The sequence below is a fragment of the Castanea sativa genome, chromosome 6 (assembly GCF_040712315.1).
Source record: "Castanea sativa cultivar Marrone di Chiusa Pesio chromosome 6, ASM4071231v1".
Taxonomy (NCBI): domain Eukaryota; kingdom Viridiplantae; phylum Streptophyta; class Magnoliopsida; order Fagales; family Fagaceae; genus Castanea; species Castanea sativa.
This window is the reverse complement of record NC_134018.1, coordinates 47,777,959-47,792,647: the sequence shown is the minus strand read 5'-3', so window position 1 is coordinate 47,792,647 and position 14,689 is coordinate 47,777,959. Positions and strand designations below refer to the sequence as shown.

The following is a 14,689-nucleotide window of genomic DNA, read 5'->3' as shown; positions in this document are numbered from 1 at the left end:
TTGTCCTGTTTGAAAAGTTAAATTTTTTAAGAGAACATCATTTATTGTCTTGTCTAACTTTTAAAAATGTATTAGTTTCCAAAACTACCCTTAAATAAATTTGTTGATTTTCTTTTCAAATGGAATAGTTTTGAAAATTAAATAGGGGTATAATAGGAACATTAGTAAATTAATGACTTTTATTATTTGAAACAGGACAATATTTTGGGACATCCCAAAATGGAATAGAGGACAAACTAAGTGGGACGGAGGGAGTAACAATTGAGAGTAAAAAATGTACCACAAATTTTAATAAAAAACCACAAATCTTTGTCAGAATTCCAATCAATACAGCCTATTTCACATGGCCAGAAACAGTTAGTAGTAGAACGTGCACCCATAAAAGAGCACAACTGCACAAGACTGCCACGGGCCAATGCAAGCACTGGCTTCACTGGTGCCGCAGCGAAGGCCATGATATAAAACTCTCCTTGAGTGAGAAATCCATGTCATGCCAATCCATCACATAGCCCTTTGGCAAACCATTGCCTACTCTCATAAATTTAACCACCATTAAAGTCACCCAGTAGCTTGAACATAGAACTCCCAAACCTAATGCTGAACAGGCGTTCAGTACCATACCACAAGAGATCATTTGTGAGTTGTGACATGATTAAATTCATAACAAAAAAAATCGCAACAGTAACTAGAAAAGAGCGCTTTGGGAGACTAATAAATTCAAATTCAACAGGGAGACAGACAACAACTATTTCTTTCATTTAGAATCAGTCAATTCATAATCACAATGTATCATGAGTCATGACTCAATATTCAGTAGGAAATAACCTCAGAATAAATCCTACCCACAAGGTGCTCAATACCTACGTAGGCCACGGTCAAACATTCGACCAGAGGGGCACTCAAAAGATTGGTGGCCTCTTCCACCACAGTTCGTGCAGATGACAATAGAAACACAGTCACGGCTGATATGGCCAGGGTGACCACAATTGCGGCAAATGATATCACGGAAAGGACCTCCTATCTCAGATGCCAAAGTTGACTTATGGCATTGACGGGCCACATGACCTGATATGTTGCAGATGTTGCACACAGGTTCATTGGGGCAGTCACGAGCAAGGTGACCAGTTTTACGGCAATTGTTACAGGCCTTCTCGTTGGTGCAATCAGCAGCAATGTGTCCTTGCTTGTAGCAGTTGTTGCAAAGCCTTGAATCGTGAGCTGGAAGACCAGGGTTTGTGCAATCACGAGCCAAGTGACCTATCTTACCGCACATATGGCACACTGGATCATTGGGGCATTGGCTTGCTAGATGTCCAGGCTCCTTACAGTTCCAACACACGGTTGTCGAGTTGCATTCAGCAGCAATGTGCCTAGAATAAAGTATCATGTAACAGTAGTAAAACAATCAGCACCTTTCTGCAGAAAGCAGATTAATTAGTATAACAGAACATCAGGATTCACAGTCATGTAAAGAAGCCAAGTTTTTACGCTTTTTTTTTTCCTCTGAGAAAACATGAAAGGATCTACCAAAATTAAACAAGGAAATTCTCACCCAGGAAGTCCACAGTTGTTGCATACGGTCACATTTGGACAATCTCTAGCAAAATGCCCAGGTCGCTTACATTTGTTGCACAGATAGTCTTGCCTGAAAAGTAACAGCATAATAAGATACAATATAGACAAAAAATTGCTAGTTTCAATAGAAAGATTAGTTTTAAATTTTAACACATAGACGAAGTCCACACATGAATGAATAAGTTTCGCCAATTTCAAAACGTAGAAGTTTTCCAGTAAATGTCTCTTACCCTAAAAGATCAACTTCAATAAGCATTCACTTTTCATTAACGAGAAAAAAAAAAACAATTGCAAACCTTTTCCTTGGATCAATGAATAACTGAAGCAAAATTATCACAAGCAAGCCACCTCAACAATGCTTCAGCCTTCCAGCCTGCTACATTCTACATATTGAATAACTCCCAAACTTGATATTGATATTCACTATTTAATTCAAGTTTCTCATATTTCTTTTCCTTTTTCTTCCATTTTCCATTCTTCAATGATTCTACCATGTCCTATGCAACATCATATGGAAGACCATTCTTACCATTTCAATTAACATCCTGCAGGGCCAGCTACATAACCTAGTACCTATCCAGCCTGGTCTTTTCCAAGACCTTTCAAAGCTACCAACTAAAACTAAAACTTAAAAGACTATTGCACCATCATCAATTAACTTTTTTTTTCCCTAAATACTTTATAATACATAAATTTACATCACATTAGAATCTAAACCACTGTAGCTACATTTTTCCAACAAAAATTTCTTACGCCTTTGTAGTGTGCCATTCATAAAAAGCCAAATAGTAAAGATATAGAAAGAAAATTTTAGACAAAAATTAATATTTGGGATGTACCGCATTTTCAATTGGCAACCTTCAGCACTAGAATGATCACCTATACCTAATTTCAACAGCAAAAAAGCTTGGGAGTTCTTCTTGACCTAACCTATGAAAGAAGGCTGTGGGCTTGAGAGACAGACAGATGCTTATATCAATATAATGATCACCTCCCATACAAAAGAAGACTGGGCTTGACAGACAGGTGCTGATAACCTAACCTATGGCTACACAAACTCATAAAGGGTTAAAGATATTTTTGTCCTTTTTAGTGTGGGAAATAGGCCTTGACAGACAGGTGCTGATAACCTAACCTATGGCTACACAAACTCATGAAGGGGTAAAGAGATTTTTCTTCTTTATAGTGTGGGATATAAGAATCACCATATGCATTTTGCTCTGCTTAAGACTCTGATGTAAAACAACTTAGGAATATATATATATATATATATATACATATATATATATATATATATATGTATAATATCTATGTGTGTGTGCGCGCACGCATGTGTTAAACTTAATTAGTTTACGATCACAATGAAACAGTATGATTAGTGAGAAATAAACTTTGATCGCTATAACATCAGAAATCACATAGTATTAAGAAAATTATGATATATTTTGACAAAAAAGCAGAAAATATTGCCTTAGCATACTGGTACTATACAAGAGAAGAGAAATGCCAAGAATAATAAAATGTGCATACAAGTATAGAGTAGCTATTAAACCATGGTGAAAGCCTACCGGTAAGTACGACGGTCCCTTGGATAAGGTGCATCACGATAAGATGCCCGTTCACCACTTCGAAACCTCTTAGCCCGTGCTGGGCTTCTGCTCCTATCAAGACCCATCTCAAAAACCTGGTAGTAATTCTCTTAGGGATATGCAAAATAGAAAACGTTCCAAAACCACCACCGACTCTATAGATACTAAATCCCAAACCAGTGAGTTTCCAACCTGCAAACACAACCGGAAAACAAAAATTCCATAATGTAACAAAGTCTACTTCCAGTCTTCCCAAAAGGAAGAAGAAGACGAAGAAACAAGAATTATAAACCAAAACACTCTTATTTGAACCTAATTTAACTAAACAATCAAACATCAGTAAAAAAAAAAAGGAGTGAGAATACAAAGAGGACAAAAAATGAAAGAGGGACTGCAGCACAGGAAGCAAAGCAAACAATCAGTCATTAACATCAGCTGCTTCAATATTAGACTGAGAACACCACTACAATTGAACTTTTTAGAAGCAAATGGTAGTGACAGAGGATTAAAAAATGAAAAAACAAACAACTTGACCTTTTCTTCACGCAGAAATCAACAATCCGTCCTATCTACTCCTAAAAAGTTTCAATGTCATACTTTCATTTAATTCTAAGTCCTAAGTTTTCCATAAAAACCAATAAGCATAAGTGCATATCTAACCAACCAGAGAACACGCCCAAAAAAAAAAAAAAACCAAAACAAAACAAAACAATGTACCCTTATTGACCAATATGCAAACGATTCAAACCCAGTACAATAGCCCATCTGTCAACCTCGTATTCAACCTTATTTTATAATGTAGCTTCTAAATCAAACATTTGGAGAAACCCACACCTCAAAAATTCACACCTTCCCCCCCCCCATCCCCCAAAAAAAACCATCAAAGGAATTTAACAAAAGCCCAGAATTTTTTTTAAACTTAGCATCACTCTTTGTTTTCTTGAAAACCAAATGAATTTTCCTACCTTTTCTCAGCAACCAAACAGAAAGTCAAGGTGGAAAAAAAAAAATTCAGACAAATCTAGAAACCTGTGTCATCATTGGTCACCAAAAAGCGTAAAAAAAAGTAAGAAGAATTCTCCACCAGAGAGGTTTCATTACGAAACCATCACCAAAAAAAAAAATTATAATATAAACACAGTATGTCTGAATTGTTGAGGGAGGAACATACCTTAGTTCATACGTTAGAACCAAACAGAAGCTGAATACCAAAACCCCAGATTAGGAATAGCGGATTTCAAAGGTTTTAAAAACAGGTTTTTTAAAACTTAAAAACAGCTAAATTTTAAAACTTGACGAATTCATACGAGCATACTTTAGTAAACGACACCGTAACAATGAAGTAATGGGTTGTGTTGGCCGTTGGATTGGGTGTTTGGTTTGCCACCTTTCTCAAGATACGTCTTTATTGGTTTTTTTTTTTTTTTGCTGCATAATTTTCTCCCACGTAATAACTCCACAAATAGATTCATAAATAATCCAATCCAACGTAAAAAAAATGATAAAAGTGATAAGAGATGCCAATCAAATTCAATCCTCAACTTAATTTCATTTTTTTTAAAATTTATAAGCAAATAGATTATTGTTTTTTGGGGAGGAGAAATGGTCTTCTTCTTTTTTTATAGATGTTGTGGCACAAAATTATGTTTTTTTTAATAGGTATAAAATTATGAAAACTTTTAATAGGAACTTCAAAGAGAAACATTTTGTTGGATGAGATGTGAGACCCACTTGTCAAGTGAAACAATAGTTTCATGCACCTGACGCATAAACTATTTTTCCTTTGTTGTATATAGGTTGAGATAATTCAAACTAGTTAATAAATCACGAAAATGAAAGCCATCTGTTAATAGAGGATGAGCTAACACTCAATTGGTCCTATCTATTCAGCTGTCCTTTTGACACCAATAAGTATAAATGTGAAGATACAACCATTTTTATATTTAATTAATAAACAAAGGTCATTTGCCAACCCTCTAATTTTACATTCATCCTCATGGCAAATGTGCCACATCGAAGCGTGCAGGGACAATTCTGAGAACTAGGAGTGCAAGATATATACTGATAAACACACACATACAATTGAAAATCTGGTTTTTACATTATGTGCTTTACAATTAGGTCAATTTTTTTTTCTACCACTCTTCTATGTCATGAAACAATAGGCAAGCATATATGCATGATATTACCTGACAATTAGTAATTAGGAAAAAGAAGGCGACCGGGTATTTGAAAAAGGAAAATATGTTATACACAGTATGTTGTTGTAACGTGAAAACGTGACTTTAAGTTTTATTCACGTTTGGAAATATACTTTACTTGTACACCAAGCCTTAGTTCTAAGATTTTGGAAACAGTTATGGATCATCAACAAACTAATAAGGTTCAAACTTTTCTATTCTTTCCAGTCCTTTTATTCATTCTAAGGCTGAAATGGTTGGCTTTATGAAGTATGAACTGCTTGCCAAGCTCACTTACAAGATACTAGGAAGTTTGAGGATATGCGCGAAATCCATGTATAGGTATATGAAGATACATGGGTTACAAAAAAATTAAGCTTAGAAAAACAGAACGCCAGATTATTTACAATGGTGAGAGCCTTGCAACAACACATAGATCTGCTAACTCAAAAAAGAGTCAAACTGCAACAACTGAAAACTCATCTGTCATGCATCAGCAAACAAAGGCGCACTTGTAAGGTAGAGATGTCAATTGGTCGAGAAAATGCAGTAGTGCATATACTATTCTGCTGGCAAAACTGCATTCCTCACCAAAATAAATGTAGCAAATGAAGCAGCTCACCAGCCCATTAATGTTCTTCTAACTCTGTTTACAATCAGACTTCTCGCTCGACTGCTTGCCAAAGGGAATTCACTTGATTCCTCCAAGAGAAATTTGTAGACTTCCCACTGGCGATCTGATGTTGAATGCCTCACAATTTCAGCCTAGACCAAAAACAAAGGGAGTTTATTCAGAGAATTTTTCATGTAAAGGAACAATATATGAAAAAATTCACAAAAGAATTTAACATCAAATTCTTACCGAGAAAATGCATATTCCTAACGTTTTTAGAGCAAATGTAACGTCGTAGAATACACGGGGCCTTCCCTTTCCAGATAACTCAACTGGATTAGCAACCAAGAGTTCAGTATCGGGGCCCCGGTTGGCAATAATCACCCGCAACGGGTGAAGCGTCTCCTCTTTTAATCGAGAACACAATGCAATCTGTCTCTCAGGATCCACAATCTTCTTCCCATCTGTTTGCTGGACAAACAAGTCCATATTTCGGATGCCTTCCACACTTGAAGAAAATCTACCATAGACAATCTGAATAAGAAACAACAAGACAACCTTATATGGCAACTCCTTATTGAAAGCATAAATCAATAATACCCAACGATATAGCATTGAAAAAGCACATTGGCCTAATAAGAAACATGAAAGTGTTTCCACTTAAAAGGAAAAGCTATCATTCATTGACAGCTAAATGACCACAACCATCAAAGAAAACTCTTATCTCCATAACAATCAACACAGATGACAGCAAACTGACCAGCTAGAAGAGGATAACTGCAAGGGAAAAACTAATTTAGGTTCCTATACAAGCCAGATCTATAGAGTCAGGCCTAACTATATTGAGACAACTGGTCATAAGACTGATAACCAACAGGGTCAAACAGCAAGCAAGGAACTCATGACTAAGTACCTGAATATTGCAGTCTTTAGAAATCCTCATAACATCATATATCAGGCCCTTGTGATCAACACATCGTATCTGAAGCAAAGTATGCACTGGACTCATTAAATTATCTACAGTAATAGTCGCCTTATTTACTGTTTTCATACTTGGGCTGAGAGCTTGCAACATGGAAGTGTACTTGTCTGACGGCTCACTACTAAATAATTCTTCAGCAACTGCTGGTGGCAGATCTGAAAACCCCCGCAAACGCTCATACTCAGGCCCTGCCAACTGAAGTTCACAGTTGATAAAATTCTTTCCTAGAACAGCTGTCAGATGTTCACACACATCTTCTCGCCTCTGTTTTGTGTCTAATAGCTCCCTGAAATGATTCAGTTTAAAATTATCACGGTTCACAAGTCCACTGTTAGTCATTTCAGTCACATTGATTTTGCACTTTCTGAAACTATTGCTTTTCTCAATCAAATGAAGTGAATGTTGAAAAAAAAGTTCCATTTGAACCAAAGTTTTTTTATTAGTAAGTTACACAAGCACCCTGTGAATCTAGAACCCACAACCTCACCCTACATCCCATTATTATGGGAGAAGTGCCAGTTGAGCTATAGCTCATTGGCCCAACTGAACCAGGTGTTGTCATAAAGAAAGATACACTTAATGAACTGGAGACAGAGCAGTCAATTGAACAATAATAAATTAAGGTTTTTTTTTTTTTTTTGTGGCAATTCTGTCATCAATGTTTTCTGTATAGGAACCTCGCAATATCAAATCAAAGAAAGCTATTTGGGTACATCATGGTGGAAGATATATTAGTCATTCATTTATAATAATTAATTGTACAGTTATTAATAATTGTCAGCAAAAGTTCAAGAAATTTTGTTTGTTAATTGGCAGCCAAGCCAGAAATGAGAATTTGAGGATTGCAAAACATCCAGTTCAATGCAACCCACCAATCCAACAGAAACAGGTGATCCGCCTAGCTTGTTAGAAATAGATTAAGTTAATATAGAATCCAAGGCATCAACTCAAGTCCCAACATATTTAAGAAGTGGAACTTAAATCAAAACAATGCCCCAAAAGATCCAACTTAAAGCATAGACTGCATTCTATATCACACAATAAACTAAAAACACCGCATGTTTGTTAATGTAAAACTCTTATGAACCATAGTATAATAACTCACATGCCGTCTGTGATGAAGAACAGGTCTAAAACCCGGCCATCTGGGGTTGGCATCACTTTTACCCTTTGAATTGAAAGATCAAGCTCACAAAGCACCCTAGTAATATCTGCATATATGCCAAACAATACATCAGCTTCTTTCACAGAAAAAGTACATTATAGAGGACAACAACTAAAGAGTTCCTTGTGCATACCATGTAATGATCCTTTTTGGTCAAGGCACCAAAACTTTAAAAGGTATAGTGGAGATGGCGAGGGACCATTCGATTGCTGATTGAAGTAATATGAAAACAAACAAGAAGGGCATGCAGATAGAAGCCGGCATTTCAAGCTTTCCCAATCAACTTTAAGCGAGCTATGTTGTGGAACAACCCACAATACCAGGTAACACCATCTTCCATCCTTTGAAGAATCTGCACAAGAGAAAATTCTGCATTATTAATTAATATTCAAATGATAACAGAACTTTATCAACACCACTGTCAGAAGAGGCGTTGATAAGCATACGGTGGGAAAAATTAAAATTAAAAATGACATAGTGGTGGTGGTAGCTAGATTTGACATTTGTTATTGTTAGAGATATTATATCCCAAGAGGCCTGAATTCATTGTAAGCCCATGTACCCATGTACTTATAGTTATAGAGTAGGCAAATAATACCCTAAATTCTTAATTTTAATGTGTCAACCTGAAACATGTTAAATCTTATTCTCGCCTTCCCTCTCTCTTATCATTCACACGCAATCCCAACAATAATTCTATCTACCTTATTATGACTTCCCAATATATTTAGCTATATTATGAGTTGGCACTAGTTCATAGAGTTGGGTACATGAGAATCAATGATGTAAAAGTTAGAATTATTGTTGTGTTGCAGTGGATAGTGAAACCTCTCTTCTTTTCTCTTCTATTTTTTTGGTTCTATTAAGGCCCAACTAAAAGATGAACTCAAACTCTGAAGAAGAATCAAACTTATTTCAAAAGAAATCAATTTTACCTAATTTTGATGCTACCAACCAAGACATTCTTAAAAGATACATAAATTCCAACCGAACAAACAAACAAAAAACAGAGAGCAAAGATAGTGGCAAGTGGCACCTATAATTTGTACAAACAAAGACAAAAACAAATCTCAATAAAAATCTCTAGCTAAGAGACACTAATAACGAGTTCAAATTATTTATAAAAAAAAAAAAAAAAAGCAAAACTTTGAAGTAACACAGTACTATGAAACATGAAACATTCACCTCCTCTGGTAATGCAAAGTCCGAACTCGAGGATTATTCTAGAAAGATCGCAGCCAAGCCCAGCCTTGTCGGGACAATTCACCGTAATGACGGAGGGCTCGTCGGATGTTTTGGCCCGCTCAATCAACACGACGTCGTCGCAGCGAATGCCCATTTCCTGAGCTGAGCAGAGGAGAGCAGAGAAGAGGAGAAAAAGAGAAAGAGAGAGGTACCAAATGACTTTAATGCCCCCAACCTCCCTAGGAGCAACACATAAATATATTCCTCCTCCTCCTCCTCCTCCTCGCTCCAGAGCTGAGCTCTATTGAGCTGTTGCTTGCGGCGGCAAGTGATAGATAGGTCAAAGGGGTTGGCTGGAAATGGACTGGTATTAGTATTAGTGTATTGTACGGTTTTTTTTTTGTGTTTGGGACACAGCGGTGAGATTATAAATATTTTTGGTTTTTTGCCATTTTCTTTCAAAAGAGAGCGAGTCAGAAGTGAAGAGAAGAGAAAAAGAGGTTGTCGGCTTGGTGGAGCCCACCTGATAGCTAAGTCCATGTCAGAAAATATCAAATATCTGTGGCAAACTATTAGCCACGTTTTTTTTTTTTTTTATAAATTTTTATATGGGTGTTACTGTAATCTGCTACTGTTTGGAGTCACAATCCTCATGGTCTCTTGGGATAACACTCCATTGCTTGTTTCTCTCCTGAACTAGGGATGGGAATTCGGAAGTATTTTAATGCTGAATTTAGACAGGCACAATATTATGATTTCAATTAATTGATTGAATAAATTTTTTATAGGTAAATAAAAAATTTAGAGTTCAATCTCTTTCTCCACCAAAAATTTATTAGTGTCTTGATTTGATGATAAAAAACTATTATAATCAAAAGACAAAAAACACCATACTAACAATTTCACTATATTAACAAAAGATGATAATTTATAAAGTGTTAAAAATTGAAGGTTAAAACTTAGATATTATTTGTATTTAAGTGGTTAATATGTAATAATGTATTTGAATTTAACTAGTGAACTTAAGTCTTAAGGTATTAAATTTAAGATATTATATATAAAAAAAATAAAAACAATCAATCGGTTTTTTTATAAATATAATTCCATAAGACGGGGAAGAATTTCGAACTTACATTCTATTAAAAAGACGACAAATATAATGTTTGGATAGCGGCTGTGTCTTGACGTTTGCGTTTTTAGTTTTTTTTTTTTTTTACTGAGAAGTGATGTCCCATCTGTCATTTCTTATTGTCCATGTACTATTTACGCACTATTTACGGGACCTACTACCACTTTATTCAAAAAAATATTAAAAAATGGTCCTACGGTATTATTCATACATTTAAAAATTATTTTGTTACAGTATTTTTAGTTGTATCTAAACAAACCTAAAGTATTATAATTAAGTTATAAAACTTCTTTTTCTAAAAAAAAAATAAAATAAAGAAAAGAAGAGCCAATAGAATATTGTCAAAATTAACCTGTGTCTATTAAAATCTTGGAGATAATTAACAAAAGCAAAAAACCAGATAAGACCTCTAACCACCCTAAGATGGTCCAACAGCAACGACAATGAGCATTTCTAAAATAATCGCGCATTCCATCCAAAATAAATAAAACCATCACGCATTTCTTATAAATTTTTTTTTTTTTAAATCACGCATAAAATTCGATGAAATCAAGTTCACACTAATAATGAAGAAAGAACTTTAGCCTGAGGTTGTCTCATCACGATTTTGATTTGACGTTGACGCAGGGACCGATGATTCTGGAAATGGCTTTGAGCCAAAGACAGTGTCAGTCGGGTACAACAAGTTGGCCTTTTAAATTGACAACCGCACAAAACGTCTTGAGAATAGACAACCAGACATTATCATGTTTTTTTTTTTTTTTTTTTTTTTTTGATTTTAGACATTATCATGTTTCTCTATATTAACCGGACCTTTTTTGATAAATAAATACATTTATCATTATGATATTTGCCCATATTAGCCAAAACAGATATTCAATTATTTGATGTAAAAACCTTATCTTCGTACCATGACACTTTTTTTTTTGGTAAAAAAAAAAAAAAAAAACCTCAAGTGGATTAACCACTTGACACTTATTAATCATTAATTTATAGCATAATTTAGTCGTTAACTCATGAATTGTGTGGACAAGCAGATTAACCACATAATTAGTCAACTTATATACTCAAGTTTCCATAAGTTTAAGCTCAACCAAGTAATATAATAACTTAATTTGAACCCTCCAATTTCATACAACACAATTTTAGCCACTTGATTTCAAGCCAAACATGAGCAGCTCAAATGGCCTTATAAAACTCATATTAGAGCATTCTCATTAAGTGTGTCAAATGCCAAATATTTGACATTTGACACACCAAACAGTAAAAAACTCTTCTTATAAAATGTTCCAAATCTCATAATTTTTAATATATATGAACAGTACCGCTCCAAAGATGGAACGGTATGGATAACTATGCTAAAATAAAAAATAATTTTTTATTCCATTTCTCACTCTTCATTTATAACTCTTTCTTCTCTCTTTCTTTTTTTTCTTTCTTTCTCTGCCTTACTTCATTTTCTCAATATCACCTCTCCTCCTTTTTTTTTTTCCTTCTTTCTTTCTCTAGAACCCCCACCCCTCCCTTTTTCTTTCTTTTTTTTTCCCCTTTTTTCTTTTGTCACTTTCTCTCTGCACCTTCTCTATCACTTATTTTTTCCTATCACTCTCCCTCTCTGTCTTTTTTTTTTTGACCTCCATGTCACTCTCATAGCCCGCCGCAATGGAGTGATCTATTTTGATCTCCCACTTGTTTTTTTTTTCCTTCGGTTGTAGATTCCATGTGATTGTGATTATAGATTGTGCTTGGGTATGGTGGTGGCCAATTGTAATGTGTATGGTGGGGTTTTGTTGAAGATTTTAAGTTTTTTTTTTTCCTCTTTTGTTGTAATTCTTGAATTAAAAATTTGTTGGAGGATCCAGTGATTGTGCTTGTAATTTATGGCAATGGTTGTAGCGATAGTGGTTGTTGTGGCAATAGTTATAGTGATGGTGGTTGTTGTGACAATGGTTATAATAGTGATTGTTGATTCTTAGTTGGTGATGATTGCCACTAGGCTGTATGATTGTATATTGCTAAGTTTTAAATAAATATATTATTTTAATATATAGTAAATATTATTTCAATATATAAAATTAAAATATCTAATAAATAAAATATTATAAAATGATATGATAAAATAATAAAATAAATTTTTAATATATCAAAATGACATTTTTTATGAAACAACTAATAAAAATGCTCTTAGCGTTCAATTTTTTTTATACTTTTGAAACTTCTTTTGATTTTTTAATCTTTGTATCTTTGTATAATCTTTCAAAGTACATACACTAAAATACTCATATATATATATATATATATTATGTAAGTTCTAATTAGTTTTATTAGTAAAATCTTTTATAATTGTATAAAATATATAAAGTTCAATCTCCGCTTACACCAAAAACTAATTAGTATCTTAATCTAAAAATAAATAACTATTATCAAGAACAAACACTATAAATTAGAATTCTCTCAAAAAAAAAAAATATATATATATATATATTATAAATGCTTATGCCACCAAATTAAACTCATATTATAGCCGCATCCATATATCTTAATATATTCATTCTACACTTAATTAATTTTCATCCAAATAAACAAATAGTTCTTTAGTCAAAATGTAAATTTACTCTAATCAAATTTCATCAAGGAGATAATAACAATGAAATTCTAGCAGAAAAATTACATCCAAAATAAACAAATAAGCTCACACTCGCTCTTTTAGCCAAAGATCTTCACATTTTGCTACAAACACGAACACCAAAAACAAAGATCCTTTTTAAAATCGCCATTTCAGCCTATTAAAAATGGCAGAACAAAAGGCGCGAACATTGATTCAGATCAGAATGAGAATGAGCATAAGAAATGCATTTCACAGTTGAATCCATTTCACAAAACCCGGGAAGGAAAATTCCATTTCATTCATTTTCCAAAACTAAAAATTATGGCTTAACAACATATACCAAGAAAACCAGGTGCAAATTTCAACTTAATCAACCCCCAAAACCATACAGGGTCCTTCCCTGCCTCTTGAGCGCGTAGACCACATCCATGGCGGTCACAGTTTTCCTCCTAGCGTGCTCAGTGTAAGTCACGGCATCACGAATCACGTTCTCCAAGAAGATCTTGAGGACTCCTCTGGTTTCTTCGTAGATGAGGCCGCTGATCCTCTTGACTCCTCCTCTCCTCGCCAATCTCCGAATGGCTGGCTTTGTGATTCCCTGAATGTTATCTCTCAGAACCTTCCTGTGCCTCTTGGCTCCTCCTTTGCCCAATCCCTTGCCTCCCTTTCCACGGCCTGACATTTTTGTTGCTCTTGAAGTTCTTTGAGATTGGATTTGGTGTACTGTGATTTGGGGATTTAGGGTTAGGGTTTTTGATGTGGAAGTGAGTGGCGGAGTTGGTATTTATAGGAAGGGGGTTTTGGGGCTTGAGCGCGATATGGTGGGGTTTTTTTGAATTTGGTTTGGGATGATGGGCGCCGTTGGATTTTTGAGGTAATCGATGGAGTGGAATATGGATCCGCGTGTTTGGGTTTCGATGATTTTGGGGCGTCGATAAAATGAGGATCGACGGTTGAGAGTACTAGATGGATGTGTGACACGGATCGTGGTTCTTACGTTTTTTTAAATTTTTTTGTGCCCGTGTAGCGGGCTAAGGAAATTTTGGTATGGCGCTTTCTCTGGGACAAATTTGAATGTTTGTCTGAGAATATTTTTGCCTTTTAACATTTTATTTATCTATATTTTCTACATAACTTTTTGAAACTTTTTTTTATAGATATCTATAGTTATACTCTTCCCTTCCCTGACCAATTTTAAGCAGATCAAGATCAACAAATAAAAATAGTTTATAAACATGAAGCAAAATATATATATGTATATATAGGGTAAATTAAAAAAAACTACTCTGAGATTTAAAGAAATACCAAACACATCCACAATTTGTTAAAAATGTTCAATTTAATCCTTTAGCACAGATGGTGTTAACATCCACCATTAATAACGAAATCTTACCATACCCTAACATCCTCTACTCTTTTTCTTAGTCTCACCGTATGCTCTTTCTCTCTCAATTTTTGTTTTTCCAAATCTAACTCTCTTTCTCTTTTTTTTTTACAATCTCATCTAACACTCTTTTTCTCTCCCAATTTTCTTTGCCTTTGGTTGTCTAAATCTTGCCATGATGGATTATGGATCCGCTTCCTTTCTCATCTCTCTACTTCGGTGTGGAGATCTTGTGGTGGTGGGACTGGATTTGGGTTTGGCTGACATGAGTATCCACAG

The 14,689-nt window shown here is 34.7% G+C and overlaps 3 protein-coding genes across 4 annotated transcripts; all 3 read right to left on the bottom strand.

Annotated features, from left to right (window-relative positions):
- Window positions 1-722: 722 nt before the first annotated feature.
- LOC142638916 (uncharacterized) lies at window positions 723-4,581 on the bottom strand. Of its 2 annotated transcripts, XM_075812991.1 has the most exons (5): window positions 4,480-4,581; window positions 4,336-4,365; window positions 3,144-3,356; window positions 1,553-1,645; window positions 723-1,370 (listed from the first exon to the last, which is right to left on the bottom strand). In XM_075812991.1, exons 3-5 carry the CDS (start codon window positions 3,248-3,250, stop codon window positions 854-856), a joined length of 717 nt encoding a protein of 238 aa, XP_075669106.1. In that variant the 5' UTR covers window positions 3,251-3,356; window positions 4,336-4,365; window positions 4,480-4,581; the 3' UTR covers window positions 723-853. The 2 variants fall into 2 exon arrangements, with proteins under 2 accessions (XP_075669106.1, XP_075669107.1); XM_075812992.1 differs by lacking the exons at window positions 4,336-4,365; window positions 4,480-4,581 and adding an exon at window positions 4,130-4,235.
- Window positions 4,582-5,526: 945 nt separating this feature from the next.
- Window positions 5,527-9,759, bottom strand: LOC142641014 (ACT domain-containing protein ACR9). The gene is made up of 6 exons (XM_075815367.1): window positions 9,290-9,759; window positions 8,238-8,456; window positions 8,045-8,150; window positions 6,871-7,225; window positions 6,207-6,491; window positions 5,527-6,109 (listed from the first exon to the last, which is right to left on the bottom strand). The coding sequence occupies exons 1-6, from the start codon at window positions 9,441-9,443 to the stop codon at window positions 5,963-5,965; spliced, it is 1,266 nt and encodes a 421-aa protein (XP_075671482.1). The 5' UTR covers window positions 9,444-9,759; the 3' UTR covers window positions 5,527-5,962.
- A 3,252-nt stretch (window positions 9,760-13,011) lies between these two features.
- Window positions 13,012-13,789, bottom strand: LOC142638088 (histone H4). Its single transcript, XM_075812086.1, has one exon. The coding sequence runs from the start codon at window positions 13,706-13,708 to the stop codon at window positions 13,397-13,399; it is 312 nt and encodes a 103-aa protein (XP_075668201.1). The 5' UTR covers window positions 13,709-13,789; the 3' UTR covers window positions 13,012-13,396.
- Window positions 13,790-14,689: the final 900 nt, after the last annotated feature.